Source organism: Periophthalmus magnuspinnatus, chromosome 4 (genome assembly GCF_009829125.3).
Source record: "Periophthalmus magnuspinnatus isolate fPerMag1 chromosome 4, fPerMag1.2.pri, whole genome shotgun sequence".
Taxonomy (NCBI): Eukaryota; Metazoa; Chordata; class Actinopteri; order Gobiiformes; family Gobiidae; genus Periophthalmus; species Periophthalmus magnuspinnatus.
In genome coordinates, this window is record NC_047129.1 from 10331576 (window position 1) to 10346977 (window position 15402).

The 15402-nt window shown below is 40.5% G+C and overlaps 1 protein-coding gene across 1 annotated transcript; it reads left to right on the forward strand.

The window, feature by feature from the left end:
* Positions 1-4969: 4969 nt before the first annotated feature.
* On the forward strand, positions 4970-15131 carry rorca (RAR-related orphan receptor C a). The gene is made up of 10 exons (XM_033992132.2): positions 4970-5333; positions 9888-9973; positions 10049-10190; positions 10283-10723; positions 10808-10929; positions 11045-11177; positions 11656-11763; positions 11872-11982; positions 12064-12176; positions 12254-15131. The coding sequence occupies exons 1-10, from the start codon at positions 5327-5329 to the stop codon at positions 12413-12415; spliced, it is 1425 nt and encodes a 474-aa protein (XP_033848023.1). The 5' UTR covers positions 4970-5326; the 3' UTR covers positions 12416-15131.
* Positions 15132-15402: the final 271 nt, after the last annotated feature.

Here is a 15402-nt window from a genome sequence, read left to right on the forward strand (position 1 = left end):
AAGTAATTGTAGACAATAACCCACTGACACAAGTACAAGGATGAGTGATGACATTGTTTTAACGCCATGTGTTGTTACCATAGAAATGTGGATAAGATTAACATGTAATTATCATGGAGGGTGACAAACATAGCAGATGGGAGGAATAAGATATGAGGTAATGGACGTTGAGGCTGTCCAGAGCTGAGCCTAGATCTGTAACGGTATCACGAATTTAAATCCCAACAGGCTGCTTTTGGAGATCACTCCCATTTGTGTTCATATATCCTTCCCGTATACTTTAATTTCATCACTGTTATATGTGTTAGAGCTGCAAGTTGTAACAAAACTGCATTTTAAGGGTCATCATTCCAAATCATGTACTCCCATTTACCAGAGGTGGGTAGTACTTCAAAGTAATATTTTTCAAGAAGTACACACTAGTGATCCAAGGAATTAGATTAAATTAGTAAAAAGATTAAGAATATTTGGGGAAATTTGGGGTGTGGGGGATAGACCACAAAATTTGGAAAAAATGTAATATGAACATAGGGTTTACAGTGGGAAGAGTAATCAAAACATTGTGTACTTGCACTGTACCTGAAGTATATGGTGTCACAAACTTGGTATATAGTAACAGTTATAAATTAAATAAATATACAATAATATCCAAAGATGGACAGAATATTGGCACACTTATCCTTTCATCAAATGTCGTCAAAAGTCTGCTGTCACCCTTGTCAGTTGTGATATTATCAAAACTAAAGCCAAGCCATGAAGGCAGACAACAGAACAATGCTGAAATATGAACTGAGACATCTTGTTAAATGTCATCTTTAATTGAATGCTTGTCCTGTGAATGTCCTCATCCTGTGGGACCGGAGAGACAGCAGCAGCAGCTTGATGACAGAATGTAAGGCTAATATGTTAATATGTGGTTAAGGGTGCTAAATGCTGCTATCTTTGCACCGGCAGCTGTTCATGGAGGACAAATATCAATGTTAGCTAATGTGAACTGAAGGACAATGTCTTTATTTATATTGTTGGTTCTCCCCGTATCACGTCTAAACTATAGTACTTTTTGTGTTAGGTATTTAATGTTTAACTGTTATTTAAGGTCCCACTTTAGGGAAGTCCTGTTTTAGTGCAACATGCAAACTTTACTCAAAATGTTCCAACCAGTCTGTGAATCGAACCCACTCATGAACTTTTAATTGTGAGCCAGTGCTAAACTCTGTGCCACCATGCCACCTAGTCACTACAATTTAGCTACAGGGTTCACGTACCATTGCAGTTTTTTTGAGTCAGGATCAAGCCCAGATAGGCCTATATGCGAAGAGCAGTGTCAAGTACATAGTATAAAACCTATAGGTGTCTAGTAGGAGAGAACAAGACTGTACATGCTACAACTGTTGCTACTATGCTACAGCTCCTATTATAACAGCAACTATTACTGCTATAAAGATGACTACTTTTAAGAGGGGATATATTATGCTAAATCAACTTTTAGCCATGTTATAATGGTATTTGATTCATGCATATTTGAGTACTTCTATATTGTCCTGCATGTGAGGCCCTGTCCCCTCCCACCTCCCTGTAATTAGTAAGTTGCAATAAAAAGGAAAATGAAGACTCTGAGTTATAGAAATCTAAACTATCACATAGATACTTTTCAAAACTTCTAGTCTGCTGCTTGCTACTGTGAAATGCATGACCAGCAGCAGAGAATCAGCTCTTTTTTGAATGTTAAGTCAATAGGCCCATTTATTTATGAAATGGATTTGTATTAATATTGCTGTTGAAATTATTTACTTATGTTATATAGTTCAATGCAAATACCAGAAAAAAGTAAATATGTCTTTTTTAAGGACATAATCCTTCTGATTACAAGTACTACAGGTGACAAAAATTTGCATATTACTAAGACAAGTGCAGGATTAGTAGAAGCATGTTTTTCCTTTCTGCCTCAGTCTATTTACTTTACAACCATTTCTCATGAAATTACTGGGGGATTGTTTTCTCAAGCAGATTTTGCACTTCTGCTGTAATTAGGGAGATGAATGAATGTGATACTGCTGACCGCCACGATCAGTGAACCCACATGCTCACTTTACAAGGCTTGTAATTAGAAATGCTCTTTTAACATATTGCAGACAAACAAAGATTGTGCAGCAGTACAGGAACAAGTCATAGGAGGAACTTTAGCCTGGTATTAAAGGGGCTATTACTGGAGACAACTGTCTGGAAAGTTTTTGTAACACAATGCCGTCCACATGTGCTATTAACCAAGTATTTTGGACATGCAACAATACACTAAATGGGTTGACTTAAAAAATCAGACAATGAAGTTGTAAACCAGTCATGAGGTAATTACAGAAGTGTTCTTGGCTCTCAATTTAATGGGTGAAGTAACATAATTTGACAAGTTACATAAACTAATTCCGTTTTATATTCTCTTACGGTTTAATGATGCATTCCTTTGAGCTCTATTATCTATTGTCATCCTGTCTCACCTTGGCCACCACTATCACATTCTGATATGTAATTTATTGCATATCAGCTTTTCTAGTCTTGCAACATCAGATTCTGTGCCTCCTCGCATGCAGAATGATTGCAAAATTGTATAATAGCATTTAAATCAGATTCAAGTCAGACTGAAAGTACACAAATGTAGGCAAGAGATGTCAAAATGACATTCACTGCCTGCCATGCAAGTGCTTAAAGGGCGTATTTAATTACTGTTTACCTGTAGATATTTTGGATATGATTGTTGTGTACTCAGGCTTGTGGTTGCAGCCTGTTGATGTGAACCTGGCGCAGGTGAGAGACAGGTACAAACCAGATTAGAGCCACACAGCGAGAACGAGCGGGGGAGATTAGAGGAGAAGCGAGAGGGTTTAGCGGGATGAGGGCGAGGAGACCAGTCGGGATTATGAAGCGAGGAGCGGAATCCTAAAATAATCCTCTCAGTATACACAGCTTTATGCACTGGCCATCTCGAGCTAATAGATTGCCTTTGCATTTTGTAGTACGCTCTCCTGCTAGTACAAACTATTATCTGAACGTGTGAGCAACACTATCAACATGCCTGACAATCTAATCTATCTTTAGATTTAATGCGCTAATAGTTTAATATGGAAAGCTGATGTCGGGCCATGCTACAAATCAAAAGCCCCGCCCCTTTTCCATCCTCCATGTTCTAATTTGGGTATTGCCATGGTTACATAAGATTGGAGGTCAGGAGGTCAGTGACGCTGCAGGATGTGAGGATGAAGCATGGCGGCATAGAAGCACGCTAAAGGACATCTCGGGCGGGAATACTGAGAATAGAGATAGTGAAGGAAGGAAATTATTGGCTGGTAAGGCTGTCTAAATATGAGGAAGTGGAAGTTGATAGCAAAGAATATGGCCAAACAAACATTTTTACTGTAAATTTCCCAGCATTGTGCTCTGTCATAAGCATTATAGCATTCCATTTATGGCAAGGAGTTTGTTTCTCTTTTTGTTGCTGCTCATAAGGGTGAGGCAGATCCCAGTATAGAACATGCAGACAAAACTATGAGTACCCACATAAACAATCTAGGACCAAAGCAAGGGTGGTGCCTGAGAGAGAGCGCACGTACATGTTTCTGTAAATGCTCATTGGGCTGTTCGTATCAGTCGGCACAAAAGGCCAGTTGACAAAAGCAAGAGAGGCAGAGAGGGACAACGCGCATGCACACATGGAAGGGAGGGGTGTGAACGCTCTGTGTTGCTCCACTAACCTACTTACCATAATCTCTCCCTTCTCCTCATTTCATAACTGCTCCTAAGTTACATGATATGTTCGTCATCCTACCCACGCTTCCAAATCAGTTATTTTCATCAGCAGGATTTTTTGTTTTGGTTTTGAGTCGTGGTTGGCACAAGCTCTCTGGCACAGTAAAAGGGTGTGTGCTCTGTGATTAAGATAACTTTTCATGGAATGCTGTCTGTAGACAGATGTAGTTAATAAAGGTAATATAACATGCAAACAGTTAGGCTCATGTATTGTGTGAGATGAAAGAGAAGCAAAACAAAAACACATTGTGACAGGATGTAGCCTGCTCCAGCTTAATTCCCCCACCGAGATTAGTGTTGGTTAATCCAGTGATATAACGCACTGTACAATGTTGAATTCAGTTCCAAACAAACAGTGGTCAGTCAGAAGATCTATGGGTGCTTTATTTTTCATGAATTCAATTCTGCAACAAAAAGACAAATATGTATGAAGGCAGACCTGTCCATTAATCTGTAGTGTCCTTTTCCTGGTCCAAAGGTTATATGAAATGTAAACGCTGTTTTATCTGGCATGTGTAAAGTCTATAATACTGCTATAACCGAATTCTGTTCAATTTAATGAGTAAATAAGTTATTGAAAATAGTAAGCAATTATTTGTGTGAGGTCTGTACATTTGTAATTCATTGTGGGTCCATTATATGACAACATAAGTTGTATTTATGCATATAGGCTGTGTTTGTATTTGTGTTGTATTTATAGGGGCTACACAACATGGGTTGTATTTCACAAAGCCTAATCAAAGTTACATTAGACTATTTTACAGTGGCAGACGTCACAGGCATATCGTGTTATAGTGTGGCTCCTACAGTGCAGAAGATGAACCTACTATAGAGACAAAATGAAAAGGACACAGATTTTTAAGTCTTTAAATGTATAAAAACCCATCGTTGCAGGCCTAAAACATATGATACCTGAGTTCCTTCGTGGTAGATTTCCTTTGTCCCACAACAATCATGATACTTAAAAATTAGACTATGCAGGAACCTGTTAATTACTAAGAAGACGTATTGTGCATAAATATAACAGTGCATTAGATTTAAGCACATATTTCCCACGCGGTGTGACCGGCACTCTGAACTGACACACTGCCACACTTTCCCACGCACGCGAGCGAGCGCCTCCTTAAAGCGCGCAGAGGGGGCGCGCGCGCAGCTCACGGGGCACGAGGCGGGCGGACCGCGGCTGAGGATCATGTGTAGTCCACGCGCCGAAACTAGGTTAGAGCGAGCCACGGAGCAGAGCACAGCGAAGAGCCGAGCAGCCGCAGCTCTCTGACTTCACCCACTTGTCTCCACAAGGCGTTTTTGGACTGTACCAGCGCATCGATCACACCTAACTACACTTTAGCAACATTCAGCTGCGTTTTCATCTCCAAAGGACTGCTTCAGAGCCATATGAGGATTAGCTGTTGTGACAGTTCTCAGCTGCTCCCGAGTGGAGCAAGTTTGCGTTGCTTTCAGTGTTTTTTGTCTTCATTTCCACGTGGACTTTTATGACTTGAAGACTCTGTCAGACTTTAGCGCCAACATGAGAGGTGAGTGTTTGTTTGATTTATTTGCTTTTGCCATTTATTTTCAGGGGCGGAAACTTTATGGTGTGGCGGCGCCTCTTTGAAACCCAAGTCCGAAGTGCGCACACAACAACAACCTTTTACGCGCACATACATTTATATCATATTTAATCTAGTTTTGCTGTCTGTCAGAGTTTTACTACACATAGCTGACAAATGCAAAAGTGATGTTTAGATTATGAGCTGTTTTATTGAGCTATTTGGCCTACAATTTTCCTCTCAGATTTTGGCACTTTTTAATGTTGTCGAGTTTTAGCGTTTGTTAATGTATTCTTTGTCATTTTTGTTGCTCTTTAGTTGATGTTTAGTGAGCGACAGCAAAGCGGTGCAGCTGCGGTTGCTTTATTCCGCCGGTGAGCGGCTTCAGTTATGTAAGACACAGCAGAGGGAGGAGGGAGCATGAATCACAGACTGTCAAACCTCTCAGTCCACAGGGCTGCCCGGCGGCCCGCCACCGTTTACTCCGATATTAAGATGTGTTTACTAGGCATATTCTCCTGTATTAACAAAGATATAATTCATTCTGATCAGGCCTTTTGAGTTTGTAATAGTCTGGACCTGTAGACTGTAGCTTCCGGTTCACTTCTGATTAGGCTCCGTGTTGGACTCACAACAGTGGCCTACTGAAGCGGTGACTTGTTTGCTTTATTTTGTTCATTCTGTTTACTTGATGTGCCAGCATGTTTTTGTTTTTTAGCATCATCAGTGGCGGTCAGCGTGAGGGGGGGTGGGTGCTCCATTGACCTAGTTCTGTCAATGAGGATTACTGCCTAGTGTATGTGCCTGTAGAGTCATTAGGCCTACTGATGAGATGCATTGATCATGGGGATCTCAAGTAAACAAAGTTTGCATCACATATGGCATTGCTCTTTAATGCTAACGTTTGTATAAGAATGATGCAGCCTATAAACAATAAATATTGGCAAATGTCCTTTTATTTTGCACTGCTGCTCTCTGGGAGCTTGATTTGATCTGCTTGGTTTGATCCTGTCAGGATGTCAGACTCATGCACTGCTGTGACAAGCAGGATATGGGCACAGCAAGCCTACATTTAACCATGAGCCACAGCCGGCCTGAGTTAAGCTCAGTTTCCTCTGTCAGCTAAGGTTACTTACATCAACCACAGTGCCCCTCCAGCTTCACTGTTGTATAATAATACTGCATTATTCACCATTTGGTTTCCACCCTGTAATCACCTGTATAAATATTATATGTAAGGGAAACCACATAAGCATTGTCATAACATTTTGCGGATCAATTTCCTGATGAGTGTCTGTCAGACTTGTCCCTATTGCGTTTGTGAAATGGCACATTTTGGCTCAGACAGGTTAAATGTCGTGGTGCACTTGAGTGGTTGGATTTGGTCCCAAGATGTGCGGGCCTCTTGATAAGACGGGGTCTAGGATCAAAAGGTCTAGCTGTAAAAAGAAGGCCGCTGTGCTCTGCAGGGCAGCTGTGCTCTGCTCTGCGACTGCAGCCTTGGGCAAGTTCACAGTCAGATACAGTATGTGTCAAGGTGCCCTTTCCCTCTGACAACTCAACTCAACATTCCATTCGCTTTCTCTGCTCTGAGTCTTTAGCCCTCCGCACATCACTATGCAAAAACTCTTGCAATTGTAAAACATGGATTAGTACAGCAAATATATTTGCAAACTCCTGTCCTCATATTTTTACTCATGTTTTTTGCTTATTTTAAATATATATATATTTGTTTATATCAGACAGATTGGTCCTATCAGAATATAAAGAGATAAATGAAATGTTAATGTCACAACAGACATCTTGAGATCTAAACTCATGGCGACTGAGAGTGGCTGTGGTCGGAGGTGCCCCGGGCTCCACAGCAGAGGTGTGTGCTCAGAACCAGATTCCTCTCTCTGCTTTTGCTTGTGTTTTAGAGGCCCACATGGGCTCAGTCCTGGAGCTGCTTAACATGTTCAAGTCAATATACTTTATCTTGTCTTCTCTCCAAGTGAGAGTGAAGAAATCTTAGTCAGTGTTTAGCAATAAGTGAATGACCAATGAAAACATTTAAAATGACTCAAAATACATTATGATTTACCAATGATTATTTTACTGTTACTTATTTTAATGTACACTTGAAAGTAAGTATAAATACTTAAACAAAGACCAACTAAAAGGGTTGAAAGTTGAAAGTGCCCCTCTTTAATTAAGACAAAAGTCTGCATTTAATAATGTAAGTAACAATCTGATGGCCTAAGTCCTTTATTGCACAATGTTGCACAACATACAATGTATGCACACACACACAGGCCAGGAGTCCCTGTCAGATGTAGGTTAAATACACAGTATTTCAGGTAAATGTAAAGCACAGAGCAAATAGGACCTTGGACTGTGTTTGATTAGCTGGGAAGAGAGGTCAAAGTCCCACTACCCAGTTTACAGACATGAAAAGTGCTGATCACTGGACTGTCATGACAGCTTTTTCAAATATTTTAGATTACAAATTCAAGTTTGTTAAACTGCACACTAAATGTTCAGAATATAACCCACATGTCTCTATTAAAACTTGTGTCTGGATAAAGTCAGAGTCATAATCATAATGTTCTGCATATGTGGAAATGCATGAAAAATGAATCAATATTTATTCATTTCAATATTAGTTTAATGGATTTTTATAATGAACAAAATGTGTTTGTTTTACCCCTGTGGGTTATAATTGACCATTACAATGTGGTAACAAAAAGCAAAGTCATTGTTCTTGTTTATTCTGCTACAAAATGGCTATGAAACTTCAGAATTGGATGTAATAACTTATTTACATGAAACGCTGTCGTGCTTGTTGTGCAATATTTGTTTGCCACTAAGCCAGAACAGTGGGAGCATATGTGTCCAGCCAACTGCTCTGAGTAAAAATAGATTTATGGTGACGCTTAAGCGCAGATGAAATTTCACTCAAATAGTTTACATGCAGCGACATGCTAGATGCCACTATTAGCTACTTCTCTTTCTACTCTGCCTGTTACTGTATAGATCTACTCACAAACACATTCAGGTGTTATACAAGGCCTCCTGTGAGGTAATAACCTTTAGTCTAGCATTTAAGTTATCACTTCTTACATTGTTACGGTTCCAATACAAAACAAAGGCTATGGCTCGGCCTTTTACTTACAGGCCTGAGTCAGATTTGGTTCCTCCTTAAAAAGCAGATTGTGTTTCTTGTGTGTCTGCCATGTGAAGCACCTCCCTCTGCTGCTGAGTGAGAAAAGTGTGTCAGTGGAACAGCTCCTGTTCTGTGGGGCCTGGCTGCTCCAGCTGACTGGCAGGTGAGGTGGCTAGTCACAGGCGAATTAACTCAGTGCAGTGGCCAATGGAGAGGCAGAACAGTGGGGTAAGAGCTCTGGAAGTTGTCAAGACAACCACCTTTGAATGAGCGTGTTCATGGAATGCGGCCAGACAGCGGTTATATAACACACAGAGAGGTGCGGGAGGGGGAGCGGTCCAGGCAGCACGTAGAAAGGCTTTTTCCAGTGGCCCTTAATTTATTTATATCCTCTGTGTTTCAATTGCCAAGTGGAATTCTAGCTTTCAGAGGCACACCACAGAGACACAAAAAGACAAATGTATGAAGAAATTAAATCCTAAAGTTAGGGTCCATGGGATAATGGTGGTCAGTAAGCGTAGTGACGCACAGCTCCCCCTACACTCAGTGACTCATGTGATTGCTTAGACGAGCACTTTATGAAAGAGCCTTCACAAAACACCAATTTTCTGAGACACGCTGAGAAGGCCAGTTAGAGCTATCGCTGCTATTTACTGGTTACCTAATATCCCATGATGCAACACAAGTGTTTCTCTGGCTCGGCTCAAAGCTCAAATCAGATTCTGCGCCCATCATGCACAGTAAGCACATCTATGGGGGCCATATTTGTGGGTCTTCAGGGTTCAGTGTGCCAGTGTGTCTTAGTTAACCTGCTAATGAACAGCTCTTCCTGGGGCGGAGCTAAGTCGGAGAGAGCGTGAAACTTTATAACCCTGCGCCTTGGCTAATGCAATTGAACTGCTATTCTGGGCTTGAGGAGGCCCAGCTACTTAGATAAACAACATACTGAAAAGAACAGGCTGTTCCTGGGTAAGACGGCTCAGGCTTTCACAATGAACAGTGCAAATGTGGGCACACAGACTTCATAACTGTGCACTACTGAGGCCCACATTGTGCTGCGCTCAACACTGTTAGCTACATTTTAGCCTTGTGCAGATGGATCACTGAGTCACTGTTCTGAGCTTGCATTGTTGTGGCAGCTTTGTGCCACTTTCAATTTATTAGACTGGAATTATGCAATTCTCTCAAAGTAAATATTACCTTGCTTTCATTCTCACCTCATGTTGTGAAAATACAAATGGAATATTCTTATTAAATACAGAGCATTACATGATACGGACAAAAACAGGACATGTTCATTCACACTGTGCTACTACAAACTGAGGTGTTTTTGTGCTAATAATTTGTATCTATGTCTCACTGTTGTTGTTTTTTTTTATTCTTTCTCTTCTCAGCTCAAATAGAAGTGATCCCCTGTAAGATATGTGGGGATAAATCATCAGGAATCCATTATGGTGTCATCACCTGTGAAGGCTGCAAAGTGAGTGTCCACTTCGTAGCTTTTAGACAATACCTCTATCTTAGTTTCTGATGTCAGTGTTTCCTTTTCTGTCAGGGTTTCTTTCGCCGCAGTCAGCAAAACAATGCTATGTACTCCTGCTCGCGGCAGAGGAACTGTCTCATTGATCGGACCAACCGCAACCGTTGTCAGCACTGCAGGCTGCAGAAATGCTTGGCCCTGGGCATGAGCCGCGACGGTCAGTTCAATATCTAAACATTATGCAGACATATTTTGTTCTTCCACATGAAGATGTGTAAACTAATCTCTGTCATGGTTGTTTTCCTACAGCTGTAAAATTTGGCCGTATGTCTAAGAAGCAGCGGGACAGCCTGTATGCAGAGGTCCAGAAGCACCAGCAGTCTCAAGAGTGTGCGGGGATGGGTGCTCGTGATGAGGGCGGGGACCTGCCTGTGCACGGGCGCGCCTACAGCCGGGGATCCAGTGCGGCCCTCAGTGACCTGGATGACATCACGGCTCTGCCTGAGGGGCTGCTGTTTGACCTGCCGCTCACTCCAGAGGATGGTGGGGGTGACTACTGTAACCTGGACATGCTCGGGGGCAGCGGAGGCAGCAGCTCCTCCTCGCAGAGCTCTCCAGAGCAGACCAACCTGGACTTTAATGAGGCCAACCACAGCATCAAGCATGAATACCAACTGCTCCACAACTCTGGGCTCTTCTCACATGCCATTATCAACCCACTGCCTGAAGGCTGCCCTCTCATTGAAATCGGTATGTATGAAAATGAAGGAATAAACTGTCTTAAAAGGTGACATAATAGCAGATGAAATGACCATAATGTTTTTTGATGTTCAGAGCGTATAACTCAGAATGTGGTGAAGTCGCACATTGAGACACGACAGTATAGCACAGAGGAGCTTAAACGCATGGCCTGGACCCTGTACAGCCCAGAAGAGACACGGTCCATTCAAACCAAGGTATCTACGAACTCTTACTGTTTTAGAAATTAAACAGTTAAATTCTGTGTATTTTAGTGGCTCTTATAACAATAGTAAATGATTGATAACAAGATCTCTTATCCTTTTCCTTCAGTCAGCTGAGGTAATGTGGCAACAATGTGCTATTCACATCACCAACGCAATCCAGTATGTGGTGGAGTTTGCCAAGCGCATCTCTGGCTTCATGGACCTCTGTCAAAATGATCAGATTATCCTTTTAAAAGCAGGTCAGTGCATCAGCATCGCCCACACTGGTAGTACACTCAGATTACATTTTAAATCGGTATACTTATTTACTGCTATCAGAAAAGAATGGTAAATGAAAAGAAACATGTTACTAAACAAGAAGTTTTTCTTAGTCACAGCTTGTTCATCAGTATAAACAGGTCCCTTCATTTCCATTGATCAACCATAGTGATATTTCTTTTTAATTTCATCAAATCTTACTAAGGTGGGAAACTTTTTCTTTGACACCTTTAAATGTTACAAAAAGCTATTAAGCATTCTATTCCATTATGTTCTGTGAACCATTTATCAGGTTTACACAATGCACTCTATAACTTAATGGCTAGAGTCCCATTTCCTGGTGTTTTTATGGTTGTATGAATCATATATATTGGAGTATAAAGTTTGATAAACTGTGTTTTGAAACTGTACTTAACTGAGTTCTTAGTTTTGAATTTGAACGTGTTTGTCTGTTTTCAGGCTGCATGGATGTACTTCTGATCCGTATGTGCCGGGCTTATAACCCTATCAATAATACAATGCTTTTTGATGGGAAGTTTGCCGCAGCACATCTTTTTAAAGCTCTTGGTGAGTCAACACATCAGCATCTGTGTCACATTAATAAATCAAATCAGTGAATGCAAACACCACATCTGTTATGAAATAGTATTTGAATATGCTCTTCATTCCTTGAAGGCTGTGATGATCTGGTCACCTCAGTGTTTGACTTGGCCAGGAGCCTGAGCCGTTTACAAATGTCAGAGGAGGAGATGGCTTTGTTCAGTGCTGCTGTGCTGCTTTCTCCAGGTATTTCCTCCTAAGTATATTCTGTATATTCTATTTGTTAAACTTTTTTTTAACTCAAAGACAAATCTTTCACTTTCTCAGATCGACTATGGCTCACAGATGTCCACAAAATACAGAAGATGCAGGAGAAGGTTTACCTGGCTCTGCAGCGCTGTCTACAGGAAGATGGCGCATCAGAAGGCAAACTTGCTAAGGTACAGTTTATTCTGAAGATTGAGATGTATTTAATGACAAATTATTATATTCATAAACTATATGTCTGTCTTTGTAGATGGTTTCTAAACTCCCTATAATGAAGTCCATTTGCAACCTCCACATCGACAAGTTGGAGTTTTTCCGTCTGGTCCACCCTGAGACTGCCTACACATTTCCTCCTTTGTACAGAGAGGTGTTTGGCAGTGAAATCCCTTTCCCAGACTCCACAGAGGGTTAGCACCAGGCCTAGCTAGCCATGGTTGATACAAACTGACTCACTGAGGTGTAGGAGGTGATCCTGAGTGAACATGGCAACCAGCTGAGGCAAACATCAATCAGCAGCTCAATGACAATCGTGCATGCTACACTTTAGACACACTCCTCCTCTCACCTGTGAACTCTGCCCGGAGTCCACACCACTGCCCTGCAGCTGGCCCACTTCACACAACACTACAGCAACTGCTGCCGCCGGCTCCATGAGCTAAGTCATGTGTAGCGCACATTATTTGTAACTGGCAAAACTATTTTTCTATGAGAAGAATTTGAACTTCTAATCAGTTGAATTCCTTTTATAGAAAGTGTAACCTGTATTACTGTGTTACAGTTACAGTTCCTGTAAGCTATTGTTGAATGTACCCCCTTTCCCTTTGCCGTTCCTAAGCTTGAAGTAGAATGTACATCCTTAGAAACCTCACCTTCTTTTTCTTAGATGTGCTGCTATGCTGCTAGTCTCAGTGGAGTAAACCAGATCATTAGAGATCTGTTATATGGAGTAGCCCAGATTTTGCAGTTTTATGAACAAACTGTTGAAAGGGACCATGATCAAACTCATCGGCAGAAATAGTTTTTAAAACTGTGATAGGCAGTGTCCTCGACCCTGTTGACAAGCACTTGCACACACAGCACAAACCAAGCACTTATGCTGATATTTGTAGATATTTTTGCTAGCACATCCTCAGATACTAATTTACTCAAAGTTAGCTCTTAATTATTTTATGCAATCAATGACCTCAGTCCAAATTACCTTAACCCTTTAAAATGTCACCGCAAAGAATCATAGAATGAACCATGCATTTTAAACATGGACATAAATATTCACATTTTTGTAAGAAAATGTTATTTTCAAAATGAAGATATTTAGTGAGTAAGGGGAAAGTACAAAAGTACATAGTGCCTGTGCTGTCAGTAAATTATCTGGAGTTCCAGGAACTGATAAGTGATATAATTTGAAAGAGATAATTAGCACTTAAAAGTCCTTTATCAAATCCAAAACTGTCGACCCACACAGACGTACGGGTTTCTACTTAAACTACTGTCTGTGAAAGGCTGGTGTCACTCGGGAGGTGGACAAGTTTGGACAAGATGCTGGGAAGTGACCACTGTGGGGTGGATGTGCTCTCAGGGAGAAACTGTAAAACGTTAGCCCTGAGCCTTGAGCAGCACCTTCAAAGGACTGAACTGGGAGTTTGGTGCGAAAATAAAAAGGACATTTTACTGATACAGAAGAGAAAGATTGTAAATGTTCTGAGTGCTCTGTGACACAGTGAGAGGGTCATCTGACCGACTGGAAGATTGGAGAATGAAAAGCTCTACTCCTTTTTCCCCACTCCCTTACTACCTCACCTTTTCAACACTACATAGCTCAGCAAAGGGTTGACAGAGCCAACAGCTACCCCCCTGAGTTAGTATATCTGGTTCTTTTAAAATAACATATAGTTTTCAGGTCAGTGGCAACCAAACTGAAATGCATTGAAACGATGTATGTATATAAGCAAGACATTTTTAAAATGTTTTTAATCCAAGGAAGACATTTTCTCTGCTCATCTGTTATTTGAGAACAGTTGATGCCTTTGGGTCCAGAAAGCCCTATTTAGATATAGATATATGTGAGGCACCGTCTCTGGGGTGACAGAGTGCACATAGAAATGTGTACTGAACACGGGCAGTAAAATAGCAGCATATGTTTAATGTATACCTCTAGAAGCTGACAATCGTGGTAATGGATGTTTTTTCAGACAGGGTTGCTTTGCACTGCTGGGACAGTGCTGTTTGCCATACATTTTGGGTCTTTCCCATTGTTTCAATGTCACACAGTTTAAGTCATACACTCCAGCAAACACGCACAGTTCAGTTCACAACAGAGACAACTCTATTTTTTGTACCAAATAAACAGCTAACATGTTGATAAATGCCCATTTCACTGTGGCACAGGATTGTAAAAATGTGCAATATATGTGCATTTTAATTCAAGAATGTCAGTTTAAAACAGAAGTAGCCTATAGTTGAAGCAGCCCCAGAGCAGTCGGGGCTGTTCCTCGCACAATTAGCGTCACTCAGGGAGATAGCTGGGCTCTCGTCCTAGTGTCTGCTGTTACTAGACACCTTGCACCAACATAGAAGACCTTAAACCTTGATCACTGTGTACAGTATGTTCTTGTGAATGTTTAATTACAGAAGTATCAAAGATTTTACCTTTGTCTAATATCTTTATTGAAAATGTTTTTCTCTTTTTTTGAGTCATAGATGAATTAGGATACAAATAAATGTAACAAAATAACTATAAAGATTATAATATCTGAATTTTGTGTTGGTTTTGTTGTGATCTTTTGCTTCTCATTTTGTCCTTATTATGTACTGTCATTTTCTCATGGGTTTAGTGTCCTTTTTGTCTTGGAGAGATGTAATTCTATTTTTTTTAAAGAGTGTTTTTAAAGATGTATCCTTTAAACTTTCTTTTTGTGATGATCCTTCTCTATGATATGTTCAGTATGTTCTAAGTTTATTAATATTATTGAATCAAAATAGATTTTTAATAAGAAATAATTTATATGTCATGGATATAAAACCTGAGAAGGTCTTTACACAGTTAAGTGTTATTGCACAACGGTGTTATAATGTGGATTGAAGAATGTAATAATAAAGACCTTTTTACAATAATGTGAAGTATACATTTACTTGGGCTATAACTTTACTATGTAACCAAATATTTTACTGCTAGATTCATTTAAAGGTGCACTATGTAACATGGACTACTGGTGGAGGGTAGGCCACCTGCTTGTCTCCAAGGAGATGTTATTGCTATGCCTGGAATTTTCCACAATATAGAGTTAAAATGCATATGACAGTTAGACTACTAAACATAGTTAACAATTATATTTAAGATTTTAGAAAAAAAAACTTGTCTACTCTGATCTACACTACCAACAGAAGGTTATCCTATAACTA

Bases quoted from the DNA above. Each gene is read 5' to 3' on its own strand.
- rorca (XM_033992132.2), top strand. The intron at 11,178-11,655 runs GTCAGTGCATCA...GTCTGTTTTCAG, and splicing joins GATTATCCTTTTAAAAGCAG to GCTGCATGGATGTACTTCTG. The intron at 11,983-12,063 runs GTATTTCCTCCT...TCACTTTCTCAG, and splicing joins TGCTGTGCTGCTTTCTCCAG to ATCGACTATGGCTCACAGAT.